At 41.7% G+C, this 27,667-nt stretch overlaps 1 protein-coding gene across 2 annotated transcripts in view; it reads left to right on the forward strand.

Annotated features, from left to right (window-relative positions):
- Positions 1-2,497: 2,497 nt before the first annotated feature.
- Positions 2,498-27,667, forward strand: part of csf1rb (colony stimulating factor 1 receptor, b) — an 87,075-nt gene continuing 61,905 nt past the window's right edge. For both annotated transcript variants that reach the window (XM_052104325.1, XM_052104326.1), the window contains exons 1-12: positions 2,498-2,605; positions 4,702-4,962; positions 9,730-10,014; positions 10,128-10,261; positions 10,516-10,678; positions 12,608-12,809; positions 13,216-13,337; positions 13,428-13,536; positions 13,645-13,838; positions 13,934-14,046; positions 14,134-14,260; positions 14,358-14,459. In XM_052104325.1, coding sequence (XP_051960285.1) covers positions 2,545-2,605; positions 4,702-4,962; positions 9,730-10,014; positions 10,128-10,261; positions 10,516-10,678; positions 12,608-12,809; positions 13,216-13,337; positions 13,428-13,536; positions 13,645-13,838; positions 13,934-14,046; positions 14,134-14,260; positions 14,358-14,459 — 1,873 coding nt within the window. In that variant the 5' untranslated portion in view covers positions 2,498-2,544. The remainder of the gene's footprint in view (positions 2,606-4,701; positions 4,963-9,729; positions 10,015-10,127; positions 10,262-10,515; positions 10,679-12,607; positions 12,810-13,215; positions 13,338-13,427; positions 13,537-13,644; positions 13,839-13,933; positions 14,047-14,133; positions 14,261-14,357; positions 14,460-27,667) is intronic.

Genomic DNA, 27,667 nt, shown 5'->3' on the forward strand with positions numbered 1-27,667 from the left:
GGGGATGACCTTGTACTGATACACCTGGCCATCGAACGCGAAACGTAGCAAGGGTCGATGATGAGGCAAAACGGAAACGTGGAAGTACGTGTCCTTCAGGTCTACTGCTGCGATTTTGTCCAAGTCCAAGATTAGCTGCATCCCACTGCCTTTTTTGGGTACGATGAAGTGAGGGCTGTAGAAACCCTTCTTCATCTCGGCTGGAGGGACAGGCTCTATTGCATCCTTGAGTAGCAGAGTTGTAATCTCTGCACGTAGGGTGCTGGCATTTTCAGCGCGCATCGAAGTGGAGCGAATACCACTGAAACGAGGCGGTAGCCTGGTGAATTGAATCACGAAGCTGTGCCAAGGGCACTAGGGGGACGATCGTTTTTGACGTACCGGGTGGGGGGAGCAAAAGCACATACCGGGGCTGGGGTGCTGAGAAAAGACGCATTTACCTTGCTCCGTGCACCCGGCAGGAGGTCCTGTAAGGATGTCTTCGGAACTCTTCAGCGGCAGCCCGCTGGGGATGGACGGTCGTGGGTCCGGAGGCGAGGTAACTGCGTCCGGGAAACCAGGACTGTAGGATTTTGGTGCCGGGGTGCCATGAAAAAGGCATGCACTGGCTAGATGACCCATGAAGTGAGGAAATTGCTCTTTTATTGACAATGTGGGTACAGAAAATAAGAAAGAAAATAAGGAAAACAAGGATTTTACTCCCAGCCCTCCACAGGGGGAGGTTCAAATTTGCCAAGGAACACATCAATTAACCCAAAGCGAACTGGCGTAATATTCTGTGGACTGATGAGAGTAAACATTTTCTTTTCGGGACTAGTGGTCATCAACAGTACGTCAGGCAACCCCTGGGTACTGGATTATAGCCGCATGGTGGCGCAAAAATCATGGTATGGGGATGTTTCTCATACTACGGTGTTGGGCCTATTTATCGTATACCAGGGATCATGGATCATGGCCCCTGAAATGGGTGTTTCAACATGACAATGACCCCAAGCACACGAGTAAGCGAGCAACATCTTGCTTCCAGACAAAAATGATTGAGGTAATGGAGAGGCCAGCTCAATCCTGTGACCTCAACCCCATTGAAAACTTGTGGGGTGACATTAAAAATGCAGTTTCTAAAGCAAAACCCATAAATTCACAGGAACTGTGGAATATAGTTCGTTCATCCTGGGCTGAAATACCTGTTTCTAGGGGCCAGACGTTGGTTGACTCAATGCAACGCAGATGCACAGCAGTTTTCAAAAACAATGGTTATGCAACTAAATATTAGTTCAGTAATTTAAAGTGAAGTTAAAGCTTGAAAAATGTCGACACTGCTATTTTTTTGAGCAGATTAATATTCCTTTCTTTGCTTCCTGTAATAGAATAAAGCAGACTTGATCAAATTTATTAATGCTTTGATTTGGCATTGAATGCGTACTGTTTCCACTACATTTGAAATTTGGATAAATTTAGATTAAATCCTTGCACTTTATTCACTTTTATTAACGCACTGCTATATATTTGAACACAACTGTATGTCCTTGTCATTATTTGGTTTATTTCTAATTCATCAGGAATGTCCGCTTACATTATGCTAACAGTTTAAAAATGAAGTGGCATTACTCAAATGCACCAAACAATTTCAGAACTTTTTAGAGGTTTGTACTATAGGGTTGCTTTATTTCAAACAAACATTTGTTTAATAAAATGGATTTTGTGAATGCTTTTTTGTGTCAAATTCATTAAATTTTATTTTCTGTAATGTCTTTCTCTGATGTCATTTTTTAAAATATACTCTGAAAAATAAGATAACAAACAAATAGTATTATGACAAACAGAAAAATCTAATATAAGAACAATAATAATAAAATAAATAATTTGTTATATGCCATTTTACAAGATTAAATTGTGTAGTTCATGCATTTTGTACAATGCGATTCATTATACTTTATACTTTGAATTTTTGAATTCTGTGAAACTTTTATATAAACATAATATTCATCTTCCCTGAAATTGTAAGAAATTGCAGCTATGTGTTCTGCTGGTTTTCTTTTTTCAAAAATGTTGTTGCTTCACGTCTGTTTAGCTAAAGTCTGCATAAATCTATTAGATTAACATAAATTAGACCATTATTTTTGATGTACAGATTTGCTTGTTACTTAATATACAAAGTACCCTACAAAACAATTTAGTCCCATATCTACAGCAATTCTTTAACTCTTATCATCATGTTTTATATTATTTCTTCCAAGAAAATCACAGGTAGTACAATGATTTGGTTAAATATTTATTTACACTTTGGTCAAATATTATTATCAATGTAGATAAATGCAAATAGTGCTTCATCCAAATTCAATCATGTTTCATCTGGTGCATGGAAAAAACAAACTTTTCGTGACTAAATTAAAACTGCTTTCTCAATGAGCACAAAGTGTAAAACCCTAAAGAGGAAGTTAAAATACATGAGGTTTTTGTAAATTGTGTCATCACACCTCAGCCAGTTTCCCAGTTGTGTTCAGACAAGCAGACCTCAGTTTATACCAGCCAGAAATAACAAAGATGAACAGAAGGATGATCTTTCTTGTTCTTCTCATCGCTGTAGTGCCCTGTACTGCCAAAGGTATGTTAATTATTATCTCTTTACTAACATTTATGATAAATGTATGCAATTAGACATACTCTCCAGCATGAAATTCTGTCTGAAATTAATTAAAATGTACCCCTGATGCGCTCCAATGAAGGCTTAACTGCCAAAATGCATTCACTAGATTTAAAGCCTTTGTTTGCTTGCTTGTTTTGTTTGAAAAATATATTTTACCTTTGTTTGGCAAGTAATATAAGATTTGTATTTATTTATTTACTTTTTCTTTTTGAGTCAGTGTTATAAAGTACATTATAAATGTACATTTTTATATATAAAATATGTTTTATAATCCTCTGAGGTTAGCAATTTTGAAACATTGTTAAATGCAAACGAATTGGCTATTTCTGTTGCACAGTGTCATTTTTCTTTTATCAGAAGGAACATTCTTATGGATCACCATTTTGACATCTTACATCACAGTGCATTCAATGATGCTAGACAGTTTTTAGTGCATTAAATAAATGTTATTTTACTTCATGTCAAAAGAGAATGAACATTTGGTGTGCATGGGAAGTAATATGCTAAGACAGGTGCATTAATTTAGTGGCTTTGAAGGCAACAGTACTGTCTGGCTTTGAACATCCAGTCCAACACAAAGCAGAAGTGAAAGTGGGAATGGGAAACAGACCACAGGGATGTGGCTGTGCAATGGGCCACCGGTGCAATGTGTTTCCTGAGGGACCCAATCAAAGGGGCTGCTTCTACAACACTTAAGATATTTTCCCCCTCATAAAAAGCCATTTCATGGCTTTCTCTCATTTCTCCTTTTCTAAAGTTAAAAATAAGGTTTGGGCCCCATCCTCAAAAATGTGACAAGACCCTATGTTGTTGCAAAAACAGTGGTCCAAACATGTGTATTGCAATATCCGTTATTTCACACTTCACAGTGGAAGTGGCCACAGTTAAACTCCACTTTAACTAATCATAGGTAATTTTCTGTTACAGTGTCTGTGAATTCATAATTGTCATTCAGATAATATGACGATGTTCGAGTAGAAGTTTTGAAGCCTGCTATATGTGTACTCTCTTTAGCAAATGAAGAATTAATCAGCCCACATGGTATGACAATGAGTGATTTGGATAAAAAACTGATCCCCGAGGCCAGCGAGGGTCCATCACAGCCGACGTTATCTCCAGCATGCTATGGAGTAGACAAGCTAAAACATTCACTTTCCCAGCTCATCCAGGAAGAGAAGGAGAGCAGAGGATGGTACAGTGAAATGGTCAAGGTCCTCAATCAGTTGGTCCAAGCAAACATGGAGGTGGCCGGTGGTCAGGCAGAGGTCCTGAAGGTGCTTCGAGTCACTAGGGACCAGGAGGAGCAGCAGCTGCTCCACCTGCAAAGCATGGCTCGACTCCAGAGTCTCCTAGTGGAGAACAACCAGGCTTTGCTGCTCCAAGTGTCTCGCATCGCCACCACAGTGCAGGATGTGGCAAAGAGACAGCGCAAATAAATACAATTAAAAAATGTGTTGGCAACAAATATATTCAAATATATTGAAAACATATATGAAGCAGATTGATCTAGTTAACCTATGCTTAAAATCTTCATAAATTAGTACAGTTAATTAAATCTTTTTCTGAGCTTAATTTACTCTTGTGTTTTTGTTATTCTCTCACACAATTTTAGGTAATCCAAAAATGTGCTTCATGTGGTAACATCTAAAAACAACGTCAAAAATATTTAGTATTAATGAATCAAGCTCACAACATTAGGTTACCCCAAGGAAATGAATTTTTAAGGGTCAGGTGGAAGTGAAAACTGCTAATTTGTACTTTTTACAGCATATATTGTATGACTCTCACAATTTAATGTTTTGAAAGTTGTTATGGCTCATCTATCTGTATTATTAACTGTTTCATGTGTTATTGACTAACAATGCATCCTTATTGAAATGACAATAAACACATTAAAAGGCACTACCTTGTTTCGGCATCAAGAATAATTTAAATAAATATTTGCAATCAACCAATCTCTCATAGTTTTCACACAAGCTGTTTCTCTTTCATCTCTTACTGGGTGTCTCTTTTTCTCTTCCACATCTCTTGTGCTCTTCTGTGTGCTTGTGCAGATTTTCCTGCTCCAGTGATAAAACTGAACTCCACTCCACTCAAGCACTCTGAGGTGGTCTGGACAGCTCAAAAGTCTTTTAGTCTCAGATGTGATGGACAGGATGTTGTCACATGGAAGACCAGGCTTAGAGGACACCAGAAATTTGTCTCAAAAAATGTCCTCACTGTCAAAAACCCCAGTGCAGAACACACAGGAACATACCGGTGCAGTTACAAGAACCAATCAGACCTTTACTCAGAAATCCACATATTTGTTACAGGTACGTGCATTATAAAATTGAGAATGATAATGTGGAGGGTCAGCCCTAATATAAGTAATGGGAAAATACAGTCATCTGGCCGTTATCACAAAATAAATATAGTGACACTGAAGATGTTTATTTTGCAAATAATGACCACTCGACAATATTCCACTAAATACACAATGGAAATTCTCTCATCATTTACTCACCCTGAACATTTTTTGAAGAATTTCTCAGCTCTTTTGGTCCATAAAATGCAAGTGAATGGGTGCCAACATTTTTAAGCTCCAAAAATCACATAGGTCACACATCATAAAATTATGATGACTCCAGTGGTTAAATGTTATTTTTTATTTATTTTTTAAAGTTTGAAGTTAGGTTAAATCCATATCTTCAGAAGTCATTTGGTAGGTGTTTGTGAGAAACAGATCAATATAGTCAATATTTACAATAAAATGTCCTCCCTGCTCAGTCAATCTCCATTTTAACTTTCATTTTCACATTGTTCTTCTTGTGTTTTTGGTGATTTACATTCTTCGTGTATACGCCACCTACTGGGCAGGGAGAAGAATTTCTAGCAAAAGTTTACTTAAATATTTATCTTTTTCTCACCCACACTTGTCATATCACTTCTGAAGATATAGATTTAACCACTGATGTCTTATGGAATACTTTTATGCTGCCTTTATGTGCTTTTTGATACCCATTAACTTGCCAATGTATGGACATACAGAGCTGAGATATTCTTCTAAAAATCTTAATTTGTGTTCTACTGAAGAAAGTCATACACATGGGATGGATGCATAAGGGTGAGTAAATGATGATATTTTAATTATTGGGTAAACTATTTCTTTAAAGGACTAATTTGACTAATTAAGAACAATGAATAGAATTATATTTTAACTTATTTGACATTTAATTAATATGGTAGTTTAAAAGCATCTAGTCACCAGGTACCACCCTAAATACTTTCATACGGCCCACAAGTGTTAAAGGTTTATTCTTAATTCCAGCCCAAGCATCAGTTTTCACTTTCTGCATTCAGTTTTTGTGTGTTGAGTTCACTGGCTGGATAAAAAAAAAAAAAAAAAAAAATAATGATCAGTGTAGTTCAATTCACAAAACAAATTACTCTTTTGACCGTAGCAGAAGAGAGCCGCTCACCACTGCTCAATGCTAGAGAGATGCCACTTTGGTTGTGTTTGTAATATGTAAAGCCAGTGTGTATTGTCTATCATAGTTTTCAGTAAACACGCAATGATATAATTTTTTATATGCACATTTACAATTGGAAAAATGCAGCTTAATTTCCGAATGCCTAAAATATACAAATTGTATTGATTTATTACAATTTTGATTACCCAGCCACAGTATTGCCACAATGAATGCATGTAATCTTCATTTGAAGTCTGTCTGAAGTCAGAAATAATCATAATGATGTCAAGCACTGAATACAGCAGAAACATCAACATTATCGTCAGATTTTGAAGTACTTATGACAGATGCCATCATCTCATAGTGATTGGCTGACGCCTGGCGTTTTCCTCTGCCATTTGCACAATGTTGCCTCAGCTTTTTGAAGCCCTCAGTCACTCTCTATGCTCGTGAGCGAAGCGCTCAGCTCCCATAGTAATTAACGACAATGACAGGGCATCACGTTTACCGGACCACAAACATCACAAACATTGTTTACCTGATTCAGATGAACTTTTGTGCAGGATATGCCAACCCTTGAAATAGTTTCACTGTTGCCTCATGTTCATTCTCAGCTCAATTTACTGCTGAAACTTGCTATCTAGACTCTGATCTGTATTACAGTACGCTCATACTACATCTCTGACTGTGTCACCGCACTGGCACAAAGCAACTTTAATGTATTAATAACATCAACACGGGGAAAGATGATGTTCCCCTACTGTCACTCACTCGACGTTGTGTCGATTGTAGTGACACAAGGGGTCTCTTCTGAGAGCCTCGCGTACCTCTGAACTTGAGAAAAGGCCGATATCAAATTGGCAGCCAGAATTTGCATGTTCCACCCCCAGACATACGGGTATAAAGGGGAGCGGGCGAGCGTCTGTCAGACAGATTTTTTCTTCGGAGCCGTGGGGTTGTGCAACAGCAAAGCTGAGTTCTCCACTGTTCCACTCACCTCTACTGGCGATAGGCAATGCTGTTGGATCTACGGCGCATTCAAGCGGCTTTCTCCTCTCTGCATGCTGTGCAGTCCACGCCTCTGGGCGCTTTGACAGCGCTTTCATTGCCTGAAAGAGTGTTTCTCCTCCTAAAAGAGTTCATTTTCTCTAGAAGAGTTTGAGTTTCCACTCACAACAGGCGTTGAACGCCCTTTTCAGGACAAGTTTTTTTCAAGATGCCCTTCCGCCTCTGTAGTTCCTGGATGTGATCGATTTCTCTCCACCTCTGACGGTCATAAAAGCTGCCTCGCGTGCCTGGGCTGCGATCACACGCAGGCAGCGTTTTATGAATGTTATTCTCAGTGCGAGGACATAGCCATGGCAACATTGTGGTCGCAGCTTTCTTTTCTCATGAGAAAAAGCCACTTCAGCCACCCCCCCCGCGTCGTTCCTTCTTCTATCTCGTATTTAATTTCTGTCATGATAATTTTTGCACTAATTTGCATAATTCGAAAAACTTACTTTTTCAAACTCCTCTTATGGCTTATGTCCAATTCGCACGAAAATTGGCCTGAATCATCTAGAGGCATGCACGACAAAAATACATTCACAGAATTTTGATAAACCATACCGTTTTCCAATGGTGCTAACGAATTCGATGAAGAACATGCAAAAGGATTTGGAAGAAACTTGGTATGTGTCATGACCATTAGTCCCTGAGGTTACCTGCATTGTTTTGGCGCACTGCCCCCTACTGGTCAAGAGATAGAAAATACCGATTTGTTTTTGGGCTAATAACATTTGAAAATGATTGCAGAAAAATAATGCAAATTGTCTCTTTAGATCAAGTGCTACATACTGAGTCGAACGATACCACATTTTCCTATGTTGACCATTTTGGATTTAGTCATAAAATGCTGTATTTTACAAACGACTTGGCACCTGGAATGTGCCTTTGCCACCATGTTCAAAACGTTTCGGGACAGTGCCACCTTGTGGTGAAACATTATAATGCTATTTCTAAAAATGCTATGCTGCTCATGGTTCCAATATTTGGCTTGACCCCGTTATCGGTGCTTGCAGCTATATTTACTTTTGGATTTGTTACGATTTTAGTTGTCTTCGATTTGATTTTATTAATTGCTTGCTCCCCTCTTAGCTGTCTCGCCAATAATGTGTCTGGCTTATCGCCTAATTCAAAGTGCTTTTGTTTCAGTTTAAGTAAACTTTTACTTAGAATGGAATTGTGTTAATTTTTCAGCTTCAAGATCTTGATGTAGTCTTGTTGTGATCCAGATCTTCTATATCCCTGCTCGAATACTGGGAGAAGATTTTAAATTTCTAATAATCTTCAATGATTGCTCTTATTTTTTGCTGCTTCAAAGGTAATAATATGACCCCTCATGACCGCCTTAAGGGTTTTCCATAAGACAGAATCAGAGACATGGCCATTATCATTGGACACATTTTTATTTTTAAGCTTAGACCCAATATATGTTTCAAAAGCTGGATGCTTATATAGAAAAGGATTAAATCGACAATGATAGCTCTGCTGCAGACATCCTTGAGTTGATGCGAGATGGGGCTGTGGTCAGAAATCAACATGTTGTGGTACTGTGTACCAGCTATATTGAGTACAAGTTCAAAAGAAATCAATAAATGGTCAATCCTAGTATAGGATTTATGGAGGTGAGAGTAAAATGGATACTCTTTATCTGCTGGGTGTTGCAGTCTCTAAATAGCTACCTTATTCCTGTCTTTAATCAACCTAATTAACATCTGTACAGCGGCTATAGTGAGAGGTGGCTTTGTGGATGATTGATCTAAATATGGGTCCAGGTAGCAATTGAAGTCACCACCAATAATAACATTTGCACAACCAAACGGTTGTTCAAACCGTTTCAAAACCCTAACCGTTTCATATCAAACATAAAAAAAAAAAAAAAATGGGTTAGTCTGCATTTGGGCCATTTACGTTTAACATTGAGAGTTAATTAGTCCCAAAATCATAACATATCTGCCATGGGAGTCAGCAATCATCGAAACAAGCTGAAATGAAGTACCCTTCCGAAAGAGAATTGATACTCCCCTAGCTTTACTATTAAATGGTGCCTGATATACCTGGGATATCCTGGGATATGTCCAACAGCTATATGCATTACTTGAAGAAAAAGAATATCTGCTTTCAGCGATTTGCGATACGGAAATGACCAAGCCCTTTAACATTCCAAGATGTTAAAGTTAATGTAGTACTTTATCTATCAGCAATCCTAGGCCATCCACTTGATTAGCCAGCACCATGTTGACAATAGCACTAGCCGGCATCTGAGAAGGCTTGGCACCTTGCGGCAGTTTTTTTATTTTTTTCGATGAAAGTTACAATTTTAACTAAAATATAGGATGCTATATGCTATGCTTTAAATGAACTTTTAGCTCATTCAAAATGAATTAAAAGGCAATTAAGTTATATTTTTATTGACCTGGATGTGGAGAAGTTTGATGAACAGGTCTACCTCCTACGCTGCTCCAGAGTTTGACAATCCTGATCTACACTATGAATACAATTAATGCACAAAAGAAGGAATGCACACATAAAATAATAATCAATTATGTGTATCAGTTAAAAGTTCTGTATGTTTCATTGATATAGATTATGTCAGAGCCTTTACTACCCCTCAAATGCCAGTAATAATTACAAAAGAAGGCTCAAACTGCTTACTGGACTGCTTGGTAACAGAGCCAGAGGGTACTGAATTCTCACTCCAGATGATTAATGGATCTTCTGTTCCGTCTGGGATGAATTATACTGTGGATCCCAAAAGTGGCATCCTTATACAAAACCTTCAGCCCAGCTATAGCGGCAACTATGTTTGTAGTGTGAAGATTCATGGAGTCCAAAAGATGTCCGAACTCTTCCAAATCACTGTCTTAAAAAGTGAGTTGTGACAAATCTTGTGCAATGTTTTTGATTCTCAGATATTTTAATTCAAAAATAATTGTATGTTATTGTACCAGTTTAGCACAACCTATGCATTTTCTGTACTGCAGAAGCACAACAGCCACCATCTGTGTTACTTGAGGCAGATCGGTATGTGCGTATTGTTGGTGAAACACTGCAGATCCCTTGTTACACTGCAAACCAAGACCATTCGTATAACATCTCCTGGAGTTCATCGAAAAAGGTGAAGTGGTGTGTTTCAAGAATTGGATCTAATTATAAGCATCATTGGTAAGAAATTGAATCCATCAAAAATAAAAGTTGGCATCTCAAGACCACATAAACAAGGCCTTGGACTATCTCATATGCCTCAGTCTGGGTCTCTGCTTGTGTTTGAATGAATTGTATTTAATGTTTGTCTGCAAAAACAATTATGCCAAATTATTTTGCATGCTTAGAAAGACAATGTTTAGTTTAACATTGTAATTTTTTTATTAGGTATTTAAACAGGAAACAAAGAGAGATGAAAAGTGTGAACACGTTTGCATTACTAGTGTTTTGACCATTCTTCAAGTTAACATGTCCGACACTGGGAATTTCACTTGCACTAGCCAGAATGAAGCTGGAAAAAACAGCAGCACAACATCTCTCACAGTTGTAGGTAGGTGTCTTAATGCTTTAGAGCAGTGGTTCTCAACTGGTGGGGCGGACACTCTCCCGGGAGGGGGGGTGCGAGTAGGCTATGATGGAAGGGAAAAAAAACTGGATTTTGTTTTTTTTTGGGCACATTTTTTTTTATCACTAAACTACTGTCATAAAAAGTTATAGTTTTGTATATACATAACTCCTGAATAAAAATTAAAATGTGTTTGGACTGATTTAAAAAAAAAAGTTTTGAACAAATTTGATTGGTTTGTCGATAGTGAGCGCAAATGCAGGTGATAAGCGGTTTCATTAAGCGAGTCATTGAGTCGTTTATTCAAACGATTCTTTCAAACGGCCGATTCATCAAGAATGAGACAGATGTTTGTGAATGGGTCATTGAATCTTTGATTCGTTCACAACACTGAATCATTCAAAACACGATTGAGTATTGCTGTGAGATGCGCTATGGCTATGCTGTGATCTTTGTTTGGATTCATTGGATCTATTTTCGCTGCTAAAATAGACCAAAACAGTCATTATTTCGTCTAAAATGTAAGTGACTTAATATTATTAACTTGTTTGTTGAACTGTCAATAGAAATCAGTGTCACATTTTCAATCGTGAGGTGATGGTAAATTAAGTGATGGTCAGTTGTCAGCTCTCTTGGTCGTCAGGTCGTGTGATGTATGTTGCTGAACTGTATTCAAATGTTATAAATATAAAAACACCACATTTTGAAATTTAACTGCAGTATGTCAATTTAGTTTATTTGTGTGTGCTGCGCTCATAGACTTTAGAAAACGGCGCTAATTTTTTTTATTTCAACCTATCTTTGCAAGGCCGCGAAACTCATATTTTGCTCCTTGCAGACAAAGTGCACGCCTTCACACAAAAACTATACCTCTGGCATGGCCGCATCAGTCCAGGGAACTGCGACATGTTCCCCAGCCTTGCAGACTTTATCACTGATGGAGGCACGCCACACGATTTCTCCTCCCTATTTCAATCAGCGTCTGAGCACCTGTCAGCAATGAGAAAACAATTTACGACGTACTTTAAAGAGGATTATCGCTCTTTTGCGTGGGTTCGAGATCTGTTTGTGTGCACAGCAAACTAGCTATCAATTGATATGCAGGAACAGCTTATTGAGCTGAAGAGTGACAGTAGACTGAAGGAACTCTTTAGCTCCTGCCCACTTTTGTCATTCTGGGCAGCATTGATGCAGGAATACCCTGAACTCTGTGACGTCGCCTTGAAGATTCTCCTTCCTTTTGCGTCGACATATTTGTGTGAGGCAGGATTCTCAAAAATGACTGCACTCAAAACGAAATACCGCAATCGTGCACAAATCGAGGATTATTTGAGGCTATGTTTATCAAACATTGAGCCAAGAATTGAGGATCTTTGCAAGGCAAAGCAGGCTCAGGTCTCACATTAACATCACCTACCAGCAAGCTTCTGTAAAAAATACAGATGATGCCTACTATTAGGCCTAGTAATAATAACAATAATAAAGCATAAATTAATATCAGAGGTCTGGTGCCAATTCCCAATTATAGCAATAGCCTAGTAATGATAATAGGCCTACTGATGATGATGATAATAATAATAACAACAATAAAGCATGTAACCTCATATAATTATATAGCAATAGCCTAGTAATGATGATAGGCCTACTACTACTCATAATAATAATAATAATAATGCCTGCAAGCTCACATTAGAAGTCTGGTGCTACTGCCAATAATAATAATAATAATAATAATAACAACAATAAAGCATGGGGCGGGGCGGGGGGCACTGGGGCCCCAACTGCAATGAACCAGCTTTGGGGGGGCCCAGCTTGCAAAAGGTTGAGAACCCCTGTTTTAGAGTAATATTCAGAAGATTTGTAATGCTTTATTTAAACTTTGATTAAGCTTGCCATCTGTGTGTCTTCTTTCAGATAAACCCTATATTAAACTCAAACCTATCCTGCACTCTGAATACAGGGTGAATGGCACAGATATTGAGGTGACGGAAGGGGAATTGGTTGAACTTAGTGTGCAAATTGAAGCTTATCCAGAAATCAAATGGACGTGTTGGAAATCTCCCAAATGTAACAACACATGCACCCATGAGGAAACATGTCACAGGATTATTAACAGGTTAAACAGCCTTATAGTCTATTTTTGTCTGTGCTTAGAATTAAAGAGTGCAACATTCTAGTTCTGGAAGTAAAAATCACTTCCATCACATATAATTTTTTGATAGGGGAATTGATTTTTAACAATAACTTATAAACCTTACCATAACTCAGAGGTTGTTAATCGTTGGTATATGCTTCTGTTGAAGCCATCATTCCATTCCACTTAATTTTCGCATTTAATAGCGGAATTTGTACTCAATAAACTACTTACTGTATATTTTATGTGAATATTTTGAAATAAATGTAAAATATATTGTTTCTATACTTTATATAATCAACAAATTTAAATCAATAGATTTATAAAAATTTTTTTAATAATTTTTAAGTGAATTATGACACTGGCAATGTGTGTTGATATTTTACAGTAACCACAATATATCCACTATCCTGCTGAGAAGAGTAAGAGCACAAGACTATGGTCACTACATCTTTGACTCAAGGAGTGCCAGTGTCAATGCCTCAATTATTTTTAGAGTTCATGTGTACCGTAAGTCCATTTAACTATGTTATAGAGAACAAAAGATCTCATAAATGCATGAAACCAATGTCTGATCATGGTTGTTCTTTCCCAATACAGAGAAACCCAATACTGTAATTAAGTGGGAAAATGGAATTGCAACTTGTGTTGCAACTGGTTATCCTACACCTAGAATTCAATGGTTCCAATGTAAAGAAGCCAGTGCTCTGTATGTGCTCCTTATATAAATTAGATCACAAATATGTATTGGTATATTTTACAAGAAATGTGTGAGGATGCTCTCTAATTTTCTTATTTTAATACGATGGGGTGACAGGTGTAGTTACAACAATACATCATCTGTGGAATTAATGGTGACCCAGTCAACACTGGAGCACATCAAAGAGCATGAACCAGTGCTGGTGGAGAGTGTGTTACCAATAACTAATGCAAATATTACTTTAACCTATGGGTGTGTGGCTACAAACATTGCTGGAGAAGATCAAGACACCTTCACCTTGAGAATTTCACGTAAGACATTGAACATTTTAAATATTCTTGCAGTTCACCCACATTTAATGCATTTTGAAATGAGCTGTCATCTGACAAATCTTTAATGTACATAGATGTTCCTGGAATTATATCAGCATGGTCAACTTCAGTGATGATCACAGTTTTTCTTTTTGGAGCCTTTGTTGTGGTGACCATATTGTTGCTTATCTTTTATAATTATAAAGAGGTATCTATTTTCAATTCAGTTGCACTTCTATTCACCACAAATGACAGTAAACAACAACTTTTCAATACCAGGTTATTTTTTTTTCAGGCACACAAGTATGAAATACAGTGGAAAATCATTGAGGTGAACGATGGGAACAACTACACCTTCATTGACCCCTCCCAACTTCCATATGACAAAAAACTGGAGTTTCCTCGAAATAAGCTCAAGCTTGGTACAGTAGGCTTGCTCACAACAGTTTTTACATTTTCACAAAATTTCTGTTATTAATCATACGAAATAACCACTGCAACAAAACATATTGATTGCAGGACAAGTTTTGGGAGCAGGAGCTTTTGGGAAGGTGGTGCAAGCAACTGCTTATGGGCTCAAAGACGAAAATGTTACTAGGGTGGCAGTGAAAATGCTCAAGCGTGAGTTCACTGCATACAATGACAAATTTGATGAATTTGGAGGGATTATATGTAAATTACACATATTGAATATTTTCAGTTAAGGTTGCAAAAGTTCAGTAATGAATTAGGAAAATATTTAATATGCCAAAATTGCAACAGTATATTTGTCTTGTTTTTTAGTAAAAATATTTAAACATCCTTAAAGCAAGGTAAATTTGGCAGATAAACAAAACGTCATGGTTACTGTTGTAACCTTCATTCCCAGATGGAGGGAACGAGACGTTGTGTTTATTATAGTGACACAAGGGGTCTTTCTTGAGAGTCTCGAGTACCTCTGGATTTTAGAAAAGGCCAATAAAAAATTGGCAGACAGAATTTGCATGTTTATACCCACATGATATATGGGTATAAAGGGAAGCAGGCGTGCGTCTGTCAGTCAGATTTTTGCACTGTGGAGCCAAGAGTAAGGTTCGGCCATTTACAGTGGTCTAGTGCCGTGGCAAGGGGGGCACAACATCTCGTTCCCTCCATCAGGGAACAGAGGTTACAACAGTAACCATGACGTTCCCCTTCTGTCACTCACTCGACGTTGTGTCTACTGTAGTGACACAAGGGGTCCCATTTAAGAATGGCATGCACTAAACCGTGTTACGTGAACAGCTGACACAGGAGCAAGCAAGCAAGGGAAAAGACTCTGCGGAGACCACATCCTGCCCAGGCTGGGGGGAGGTACATGTGGCCAATATGTCACATGGGTTGTCAAGCACACGTGGTAGTGGTGCGGTGGTATGTCCTACCTAGTAAGGGAGGAGCTCTACAAATATAGCATCAACGCCCTCATCAAGAAAGCACAACAGAGGATGTACTTCCTGCTGCAGCTGAAGAAATTCCACCTGCCAAAGTCAATGATGGTGCACTTCTACACAGCCATCATTGAGTCCATCCTCACTTCCTCCATCACTATCTGGTATGCTGCTACTACTGCCAAGGACAAGGGAAGACTGCAGCGTGTCATCCGGTCTGCAGAGAAGGTGATTGGCTGCAATCTGCCGCCACTCCAGGACCTGTACGACTCTAGGACACTGAAGCGTGCTGGAAAGATTGTGGCTGATCTCTCCCACCCTGGCCACAATCTCTTTGAATCACTCCCCTCCGGCAGAAGGCTGAGGTCCATCAGGACAAAAACCTCACGCCACAAGAACAGTTTCTTCCCATCCACCACTTGCCTTATCAACAATGCCCGGTACCCACCCTGACACTTTCCACACTCCACCTCTGGCTCTACATTTCACTGCACTACTCTGCTGTCTTTTATTTTATACTTACTTTTAATTGATACTGCGGGGACATATTTATATTTATTTATATTGCTTTATTTTTATTCTTGTTCATATATTTAGAGACTGTGTGAACGCACCTACAACACCACATGGCAATAAAGCTTTTTCTGATTCTGATTTCTGATTCTGATTCTAATTCTGATAGCGACCGGGGCAGGGGACTGCCCAAGGGAGATGCGGGTCTGCCAACAGGGTGACCATACCGCGGAAAATACATCACAGGGAGTTGACTGAAAAGTGAATTAGGCCTGTGGAGCCCTACCCCAGTATAGAGCATTTGAAGCTCTTAGTGGGTCTAGTCGCAAATTCCTACTCTGAATATGCAGTCCAGAGGGCTAGGGAGGAGTCATCCAAGGAGTCAAGTTAGTGGGATCTCCTGGGATAAGAGCGCACGTGTTTGCCTCAGTGGAGGGGAAAGGAGCTGAGTGCAAGCGGTACACCCAGTCAGTTGTTCCACGTTACCGAGATCTACTGGCTTGGACCTGATAAAACACGGGACGAGACCGACTCAACTCTGAGATTATATAATCTCACAAAGGTATTGAGTGTTTCCCAGCCCGTTACTCTGCAGATGTCTGTTAGGGAGGTGCAGTTGGTCAGTGCCCATGAGGATGCCACACTTCTCATCGAGTGTGCTTGAACCCACAAGGTGGTAGGCACAGCCTGGGTCTGGTAGGCCAGTGATATGGCGTTGATGACCCAGTGGGCTAACCTCTGTTTGGAGACAGCTTTCCCTTTCCGCTGTCCGCCAAAGCAGACAAAGAGCTGCTCAGAACATCTAAAGCTCTGTGGTCCAAATAGATACACAAAGTACATACCGGACACAGCAACGAAAAGGCTGGGTCTGCCTCCTCCTGGGGCAGTGCTTGCAGGTTCATGACCTGGTCCCTGAAGGGGGTCGTAGGAACCTTGGGCACGTAGCCTGGTCACGGTTTTAGGATTACATGAGTATCTGCCGGACCGAACTCCAGGTAAGTGTCGCTGACAAAGAACGCTTGCAGGTCCCTAACCCTCTTGATTGAAGCTAGCGCTATCAGGAGGGCCATCTTCAAGGAGAGGGTCTTGAGCGCTACTGAGTCAAGTGGCTCGAAGGGGGTTCTCTGAAGGCCCTAAAGTAACAACTGAGAGATTCCAGGAGGGGAACAGGCTTGGCGGGGAAGGATTCAGTCTCCGAGCACCTCTAAGGAACCTGATAATCAGGTTGAGTCTCCTGGACGCTCTCCGATTAAGTGGCGACGTCATCATCCAACTCTGGCGGCTCAAGGGAGAATGCGGTCTGGCCTTGAGGCGAGCCGCCCTCACCTCGAACCCAGACGAAAGCGAGCGTGATGGGGGCCGGGTGGTTCGTGGGGACGTACCCGGAGAAACCGAGCCCGCTGCCATCCCCAAATCGCCTCCATCGCCAAGCGGGTCATCCTCAATCCCGTGGGAAGAAGGAGAGATGCGGGGTGTGGCTGGAGTAGCATTCATTTTGAGAAATGAAAGCTGCAACCGCAACGTTGCCATGGTCATATTCTCGCAGTGAGTACATGTACCATCCACAAACGCTGCCTCGGTGTGATCACTGCCCAGACACACGAGGCAGCGTCTATGACCATCAGATTTGGAGAGATATCGACTGCATCTAGAAACTACACAGAGGTGGAAGGGCATCTTTATAAAGAGGCGTCCTGAAAAGGACTTTCAACGCCTGCTGTGTATTACTCTTTTAAAAATGAAAAACACTCTCTTTTAGAGGGGGAAAATACTTCTCTTAGATACTTAGATACTCTCTTGCTGTAGATCCCACAGCAATGCTCTGGTAGAGGTGAGTGGAGCAGTAGTGAAACTCAGCTTCCTGCTGCACAACTGATCAGCTCCGAAGAAAAAATCTGACTGACAGATGCACGTCCACTTCCCTTTATACCCGTATGTCCGGGGGCGGGACATGCAAATTCTGTCTGCCAATTTTTCATTGGTCTTTTATCAAATCCAGAAGTATGTGAGGCTCTCAAGAAAGACCCCTTGTATCACTACAATCGACACAACGTCGAGTGAGTGACAGAAGGGGAACTGCACAAGATCAATACATTATGATTGCATAATATTTAGCAGGGTAAAGTTTAATTTAAGTTTAATATTTATAAAATATTCCCTTGTGTTTCATAAGAGATTATCACAGTCCACACACTGTGCTAAAACATCATTGGTGTTTAAGTGTTCAGTGCAACTGCCTTGCATGATCTGTCTTAAACACTTAGTAAAAAAAAAACATTTACACATTCTAAAGATTGTAAATTGTATGCATAACTTACACTTTAATATAATTAATTAATTATGAATACTTTGGATACTTGTGCTAGTTCATGAAAGCCCATAGGAGTATTTTTTTCATAATTCTCCAGCTACAACTAGCATTGACCGTATGAGTTCAGTGTTTTATGCCTGTATGATATAGTCATATTTTCTCTAACCTACTTGTGCTAATGATATGGTTGTAAAATTGTTGGCTCCAGAGCACACGGGGAGGAGAAACCAAATGTCAAACGAATAACGAGCCAAAAACTTCTGGAGATAAGGTTGGTTTAGTTTAGCATCTTTGGACCTGCCAGCTCCAGATTCAGTTCTACTTAATGTGGATTACATGTGCTGGTGTAAATGTAAGCGTGAGTTAAGTTAACTTTATAGCACAATTTCCTGCATTATTATCAAAAAACCCTTATTTGGCAAGCATTCGTTTTACAATATTTTTTGCGTATGACTATGTTTTTCATTTCGGTTTGTTCTGAGAAAAATAAAAAAAATTTTGTTCCGGCTCAAAAGGTCTGCTGCCTCCTTTCCAAACGGTTACCAGTTAGAATAAAATTGCGATTAAAAACGTTCGTATTAAAATTACAGTACTGTGCACTAAGGGGTTGGTGAAATACCAATTGCCGCATTGCCAGATCTCACAAGAAATGCAAGCAATCTGGTCTTGAAAATTAAGCTCAAAATAAGCCACTTGCATCAAAATGTACAAACATTTGCGATGTACCACAATATAAATCGTAACAAGCATACAGTAAATTAAGTCAAGTAATTTTTATTTGTATAGCACCTTTCACAACACACATCGTTTCAAAACAGCTTTACAGAAAATCATGCATTAATAGAAAATGAAACTGTAATATCTATAAAGTCTTAGTGGTATTATTGTGTAGTTTGATAAAATACAATTGTGAATTGTGTTTAAAAATAAGTAATTAAATAATAATTGTATTTAGAAACCCAGTCAAGCCGAAGGCAACGGTGGCAAGGAACATAAAACTCCATAAGGTGTTGTTTAATGGAGAAAAATAACCTTGGGAGAAACCAGACTCACTGTGGGGGCCAGTTCCCCTCTGGCTAACATCATGAATATAATGCCAATATTACTTAAATATGTATAGTGCAAGGCATGGTTTAACATTATTAAACTAAGTAAGTGTTAAGGGTCAGTATTTAAACAAAGATTTTGTAAGAAATGGAAGATGAATGACTAATGTCTTTAATGTTAATCCTGGATTAACTGCATAAGTTAACATAGATGCAATTGTCCTTGTTAGTTTAGCTGATGAAGGTTTTTTTTTGGCAATTCATTGATAGTTTATGTATTTCATTATAAGAGTGTAGTCCATCATTAGATAGAGGGGATGCAGGCAGAGATGAATGTGGTGTATCGCAGTTCAACCAGCCGGTAATTTCAGTGAGGTCTATCCTAAATCCAAGGTTCAGGCAATGGCATATGATGTATCCCATGTCTTATGGTTGGAGTTGGCATCAGTTCATCCTCTGAAGTCCATTGTAATTGTCATCACTCAGAGACATGTAGCAGTGGAGTCCAACATGAAGCAGGAATGGTGCTGGATCCAGCTGGTTCTGATCACCTCAGGATAGGAGTCCCAAGGTTGAGACAGGGAAACAAATAGAATAATATAAGCATAGATTAAATTTATTGCAGAGTTATAGATCATGATCAATGTTTCTGGTTTCTGGTTCCGGCAGACCTAACTAAAGCAGCCTAATTGAGGGTTGGAGGATAAATTAGAGGTCTAAATAGATGAGTCTTTAGTCTAGACTTAAACTGAGAGAGTGTGTCTGCATCTCGAACAGTGTTTGGGAGACTGTTCCAGAGTTTAGGAGCCAAATATGAAAAGGATCTACCTCCTTTTGTGGATTTTGATATTCTATGAACTATTAACAGGCCAGAATTTTGTGATCGTAATGAACGTGATGGAATATAGCATGGTAGAAGGTCACTTAAGTAATGCGGAGCTAGACCATTCAAAGCTTTGTACGTAGTTAACAGAATTTTAAAATGAATATGAAATTGAACAGGTAGCCAATGTAATGATGATAAAATGGGGCTAATATGATCATATTTCTTGGTTCTAGTCAGCACTCTGGCTGCTGCATTTAACCAATTTAAGTTTATTTATTGATTTTGCTGGACATCCTTATTTTGCTGGACATCCATATCTTATTGGTCATGTAATTATGATGCATGCAAACTTTTTAAACTCATAGTAAAATGGACCATTTAAAATGAACGAGTGAATAAAAAAATATGCTTAAAAATTCTTAAAAGTATCTTAAAGGAAATGGTGTCCATTTACAAGACCTGTACATGCTGATTATATCCTACAGCTTAAATACTAACCTAAAATATTGATGTAGTCTATCATTCATTTTACCCAAAAAGTTTACCGCATTAGTCAATCTAAAGAACAGCATGGCTTAAAGTTTGGGGGTAAAACCAGAATATTAGGGTGTATTCACTAATTGAAACATTTTCCATGAGCCTGTTTGTTTATAAAATTTAAATGTGTAAATTTTTACTCAAATTTGGTGAATCTTTGGTTGTCTTTAAAAAAATTTATGCCACGAATATTAAAACAGCAAATTATGTTCCCCGTCTGTCACTCACTTCGACGTTGTGTCGAAGAAGCGACACTAGGGGTCTCTCTCTTGAGCGCCGAATATACCTCTAATCTATGAAAAAAGGCCAATGAGAAGTTGGCAGATAGAATTTGCATGTCCCGCCCTTGGACATACGGGTATAAAGGCGGGGAAATGCATCCGTTTCATTCAGAAATTTTCTCCGGAGCCGATGGTCCTGTATGCAGCGAGCTGCGAGTCACACACCTGTTCCTCTACCTCTGAGCGATACTGCTGTTGGATCTACGGCGCACTTCAGTGGCTTTCTCCTTCTCTGCACGGCAGTGCAGTTTGCCCCTGGGCGCTTCGACAGCGCAAAACATAAAAGAGTGTTTTGCTAAAAGAGTGATTTTCTCTAAAAGAGTATTGTCCTCTAAAAGAGCAATACACAGCGGCGTTAAACGTCCTTTTCAGGATGCTTCTTTATAAAGATACCTTTCCGCCCCTGTGTAGTTCCTGGATGCGGTAGGGTGCTCTCCGTTTCACACGGCCACATGCGCTGTCTCGTGTGTCTGGGCTGTGATCACACCGAGGCAGCATTTGTGGATGGTTCATGTTCTCACTGCGAGAACATGACCATGGCAACATTGTGGTTGCGGCTTTCCTTCAACCGAAGGAACGCCGCCCCCCGCGTCGCTCCTTTCCACGGGATTGAGGACGACGAGGCCGGCGATGGAGGGGGATGGCAGCGGGGTCTGTTTCGCTGGGTATGCCCCCGCGAACCACCCGCCCCCCCAGCATGCTCGTTTACTCCCGTCCGGGCTCGAGGCAACAGCGGCTCGCCTCACAGCCAGCCTGCCTATCCTCTACAGCGTCACCGGACAGGCCACTTACACCCTGCATGCCATGGCCCTCCTGCAAGTCCACCAGGCCAAGGCACTCAAAGATCTGCATGAAGGTAGTCCTCGCCCTCAGGGCCACAAAGGCCACAGCGCAGTCATTCGGGCAGGCAATGGCCACACTTGTGGTTTGGGAACAACATCTGTGGCTGAACTTGGTCGAGATGCGCGAGACGGACAAGACACGCTTTCTCGAAGCCCCTGTCTCCCAGTTTGGCCTCTTCTGCGACACCGTCAAGGACTTCGCCCAGCAGTTCTCAGCGGTGAATAGGCAGACAGGGCATCTCACACATCCTGCTCCGCCGCATCCTCCTGCGGCTAAAAAACATGCAGCTCCGCCTCAACCCGGGCCCAGCTCTCAGCCCCCGTGTCGAGAGCCCCGCAGGAAGCGCACACCCCCATCTCACAGACCCCCTCGATGATCCGGAAGGCACCCAGCCACTGCTGAGACGGTCGACCCATAGACCAAGATGTTCGCTCCGGAGCTGGTAAGTAGACCACTCCGTCCCCCCATGGAGGGCCGGGAGGAGAATCCTTATTTGAATTCATTTCATTTGCCCCACATTCTCAATAAAAGAGCTATTTCCTTTGTCTCTGGGTTACCTGGCCCTCAAATTCCATTCTCACGGCACTCTGCCACCACACGTCAACAGTCACGGCATGCTGGACGCGGACCCCCCGCCTGCAGCCCCACGACTGTTCCCCGGCCGGCCGGTTCTGACGAGTCTAGAGGACGCCTCCACCGGACCTCCTCCTATGTAAAAAAGAATTGTCCCGTTAGTGCCCCTAGCACGGAGCTTGGATGCTTGGCTTTCACTTCCCAACCCAGGACCATCCGACTCGGTTACGCAATTCAGTTTGCCAGCCCCCCCCGGGGTGTCCGCTTTACCGTAGTACACGGCGAACGTGCCAAATCCCTGCGCATGGAAATCGCGACCCTCTTACTCAAAGTCTTTAGAGACTGTCCCTCCAACCAAGATGAAGAAGGGTTTCTACAGCCCTTACTTCATCGTACCCAAGAAATGCGGCGGCTTACAACCGATCTTGGACTTGCAAGTTTTCAACCGGGCTTTTCAACTCCTGTTCAAAATGCTCACGCAAAAACACATTTTAACTTGCATCCTGCATCTAGATTGGTTTGCAGCGGTAGACCTGGAGGACACGTACTTCCAAGTCTCAATATTGCCTCGACATCGCCCCTTTCTACGGTTCGCGTTCGACGGCCAGGCGTATCAGTACAAGGTCCTCCCCTTCGGCATGTCCCTGTCCCCTAGCGTCTTTACGAAGGTCACAGAGGCAGCCCTTGCCCCACTCCGAGAAGCCGGCATACGCATACTCAACTAACTCGACGACTGGCTCATCCTAGCCCACTCCCGAGAGTTACTATGCTCCCACAGTGACCAGGTGCTCAGGCACCTCAGCCGCTTAGGGCTTCAGGTCAACTGGGAAAAAGAGCAAGTTCACCCCGGTTCAGAGCATCTCTTTTCTCAGCATGAAGTTAGACTCAGTCTCAGTGTCAGCGTGCCTCACCAACGAACGCGCAGTCAGTGCTGAAATGCCTTGCCGCCTTCAGGCCAAGCACTATGGTCCCTTTAAAAAATTTCCAGAGCCTCCTGGGGCATATGGCATCCTCCGCGGCGGTCGCACCGCTGGGGTTGATGCATATGAGACTGCTTCAGCACTGGCTCCACACTCGAGTCCCGAGACGAGCATGGCGCCGCGGCACGCACAGTGTGATGGTCACCCCCGCCTGCCACCAAACATTCAAACCCTGGACAGACCTCCGCTTTCTGCGGGCAGGAGTCCCCTTGCAGCAGGTGTCCCAATGCGCCCTGGTCACGACCGACGGCTCCAAATTGGATTGGGGCGCCGTGTGCAACGGGAACGCAGCCGCAGCCCATTGGAAAGGGGCCCCGCTGCACTGGCACATCAACTGCCTAGAGTTGTTGACTGTATTCTTTGCCCTGCGGATGTTTCTCCCACTGGTTCAGGGCAAACACGTCTTGATCAGATCAGACAGCACCACCGCGATAGTGTACATAAATCGCCAAGGCGGCATACGCTCCTGCAACATGTCACAACTCACCTGTTACCAACTCAAGTCGCTGCGCGACACTCACACTCACATGGTGGCGGACGCTCTATCACGACAATGCTTGCCCAGTGGAGAGTGGAGGCTTCACCCCCAGTCGGTCCAGCTGATTTGTGAACGGTTCGGCAAGGCTCAGGTAGACCTGTTCGCCTCCCAAGAGACCTCCCACTGCCCGCACTGGTATGCCCGAACAGAGGCTCCCCTAGGGGCAGATGCACTGCCACACAGCTGGCCCACAGGGCTGCGCAAGTATGCATTTCCCCCAGTGAGCCTTCTTGCACAGGTGCTGTGCAAGGTCAGGGACGATGAGGAACATGTCACTCTAGTGGCTCCCTATTGGCCCACCCGGGCTTGGTTCTCGGACCTCGTACTCCTCGCAACAGCCCCTCCCTGGCAAATTCCCCTGAGGAATTTCTCAGGGACGGGGCACGCTCTGGAATCTGCACCCAGACCTCTGGAACCTTCACGTCTGGCCCCTGGACAGGACGCGGAAGATCTAGCTGCTCTACCACCTGCCATCGCAGACACGATCAACCAACTTTACGCCCTAAATTGCCGCTTGTTCACGAATTGGTGTTCTTTTCGGGCCGAACACCCACAAAGGTGCACAGTCAGGTCAGTGCTCTCATTTCTGCAGGAGAGGTTTGAGGGGAGGCTGTCCCCGTCCACCTTGAAGGTGTATGTAGCTCCTATTGAAGCCCACCACGACGCAGTAGTTGGCAAGTCTTTGGGTAAGCACGACTTTATTATCAGGTTCCTAAGAGGCGCCCGGAGGTTAAATCCCTCCCGGCCAAGCCTGTTCCCCTCCTGGGATCTCTCAGTGGTCCTCTTGGGCCCCTTCGTGGCTGTGTCTGTTACGTGCTTTGCGTACCTATTTGGATCGCACGCAGAGCTTTAGACGTTCTAAGCAGCTCTTTGTCTGTTTTGATGGATAGCGGAAAGGGAATGCTGTCTCCAAACAGAGGCTCTCCCACTGGGTGGTGTACGCCATTTCATTGGCCTATCACACCCAAGCCGTGAACCCCCATTTTGGGTCCGAGCACACTCAACAAGGATTGTTGCGTCCTCATGGGCATTGGCCAGAGGCATCCCCCTGGCAGACATATGCAGAGCAGAGGGTTGGGCAACACCTAATACCTTTGTGAAATTTTACAATCTCAGGGTAGAGTCAGTTTCGTCCCGTGTTTTCTCAGGTCCGAGACAGTAGAACTCGGTAACACGCTGACGGACTGACCGGGTGGATCGCTTGCACCTAGCGCCCTTTCCCTCGGTTGAGGTAAAATTGTGTGCTTTTTCTCCCAGGCGATCCCAATCACACGGCTCCCTGGATGACTCCTCCCCAGCCCTCTGGGTGCGAAATTCAGTGGAAGAATTCGCCGACCCAGTCCTCTGCAGGTACTTAGATATACCCTGTACTGGAATAGGTGCTCCACAGGTCAGGGCTCCTACATGGACTTTCCCCGTGTGTATTTTCCACGGTACGGTCCCCTTACGAGCGGACCCGCGTCTCCCTTGGGCAGTTCCCACTGCCCCCCGGTCGCCATGTCTGTAGCAACTCCTCCCTCCGAAGAGGCGGGATCTACCACTGCGCCACTTCCCACATGTGACCTAAAAGCCCATGTGGTGTATGTCACCACTCTTACCTCCCCCTCTCTGGGCAGGTGTCTCTGCAGGGTCTAAGGGCCCCAGTCGTTGACTCTATGTGAGAAACAAAGAGAGAAAAGAGGTCCAGCTAGGCTCGGCCATTCCCAGGTTGGCAAGCATCGTCTTGTTCCCCTGTCTAGAGTAACTATAGGGATTTTGACGACTTTATGGGGCATTGGGGAACGGTATGTGCAGTCTGATACAGCTGGTCATTTTGGCACGTCAAGTACCTGCCAGATCCTGTGTCAGCAGTACACGTACACGGCTCAGCGCATGGTGTGATTTAAATTGGACCCCTAGTGTCGTTCCTTCGATACAACGTCTCGTTTCCTCCATCAGGGAATGGAGGTTACATCCGTAACCTAGATGTTATATATGTTAACATATAAAACATAATTTTGACCCCCAGTCAAAATGGTCTAGAGCCACCCTGCACAAATACTAAAGCTTTTTTCAGAGAATGTACCTTAAAGTCAAGCCAATCTTGTGGCACAAAAAAAAAAAAACGAAACATTTTCAACAGTGTTGTTTTAAAAAAAAAAAAAAGTTTTTATATTTTTACTGGAAAACAAGACCAAACAAACAAGTCATTTAGAATATGATTTTTGCAGAGAAGTGAAAACTAGATTTGCATTCCCTGAAGTAAACAGCAGAGCTTACACGCCAACAGTAGAACTGTGTTAAAGTTTTTGTTTTAATATTGTGTAAATAAAAACAACCTTTCTGTTTTCATGAATATGTCCTGTTGTCAGTCGGATGCATACTAGAATCAACAAAAATGTTACACCTCATCAGCTATAGATTTTTAAATAGATTCAACAAAGACAAGACCAATCACAATTCAATATGCAAATAGATGTCTGAAAAAAAAAAAAATCTGAATTCTGAATTGAAATATCATGATGTCATCGTTGCTAGGGATGCACCGAAAGCACTTTTTCTCTTCCGATCTGATTCAGATATCGGAAATCTCAGTATCGGCCAATACCGATTCCGATCCGATACCAGTGTTATTTTTTTTTGCATAATCGGTTTAGAATATATTTACATTATTGTGTGGAACTAATTGGGTGTACTCTTTAATATGTAAAAAAACAAAACCTCTAACTACACATTATTTCAATATAAATGTATATCTTATTAAGAAAATCGTGTTAACTAATATACTAGATAATGTATCAGCAAAATGAAACTTTTTTCAACTGGACTTTAAAGGATTCAGATCTCTTTTTTTTATTTAGTTGTAAGATATCAGCTCACTTTTCATTCACACAGTTTAGAACCCATTCAACTTAAATATTATAATAATTTGTGAACAAATGATAATAATATATTATAATAGTAATATATAGTAATATATCTCAATCGTGCATCTTTAACTTTTAAACCCTCACGCTTTTATTTTGACATTCTGAACTCTCAATGAAGTCCTGTAAGTGTGTCTGTTTGTAGGCAAGTTCACATTAGTTTAATTCACTTCTTATTCAAATTCTGGTAAAAAAAGAAAAAAGAAAAAGCACCTCCAGTGCCATTCTAAATGTATATTATAAGTGAACCGAACTTTTGAGCATCTACATCTGAGATGTTGTTTGTGAGTAATGCTCAAATATTGTGCACCGCGTGAAGGCCAAAATTAGCTGCGAGTGTGTGTGTAAACAGAGCCGCGCCATTCACTGACGTGCTGGAGCTGCGCATTAATTTTATATACAGTGGGTACGGAAAGTATTCAGACCCCCTTAAATTTTTCACTCTTTGCTATATTGCAGCCATTTGCTAAAATCATTTAAGTTCATTTTTTTTCCTCATTATTGTACACACAGCACCCCATATTGACAGAAAAACACAGAATTGTTGATATTTTTGCACATTTATTAAAAAAGAAAAACTGAAATATCACATGGTCCTAAGTATTCAGACCCTTTGTTCAGTATTTAGCAGAAGCACCCTTTTGATCTAATACAGCCATGAGTCTTTTTGGGAAAGATGCAACAAGTTTTTCACATCTGGATTTGGGTATCCTCTGCCATTCCTCCTTGCAGATCCTCTCCAGTTCTGTCAGGTTGGATGGTAAACGTTGGTGGACAGCCATTTTCAGGTCTCTCCAGAGATGCTCAATTGGGTTTAAGTCAGGGCTCTGGCTGGGCCATTCAAGAACAGTCACAGAGTTGTTGTGAAGCCACTCCTTTGTTATTTTAGCGGTGTGCTTAGGGTCATTGTCTTGTTGGAAGGTGAACCTTCGGCCCAGTCTGAGGTCCAAAGCACTCTGGAGAAGGTTTTCGTCCAGGATATCCCTGTACTTGGCCGCATTCATCTTTCCCTCGATTGCAACCAGTCGTCCTGTCCCTGCAGCTGAAAAACACCCCCACAGCATGATGC

The sequence above is a fragment of the Xyrauchen texanus genome, chromosome 34, assembly GCF_025860055.1.
Source record: "Xyrauchen texanus isolate HMW12.3.18 chromosome 34, RBS_HiC_50CHRs, whole genome shotgun sequence".
Classification (NCBI taxonomy): Eukaryota; Metazoa; Chordata; class Actinopteri; order Cypriniformes; family Catostomidae; genus Xyrauchen; species Xyrauchen texanus.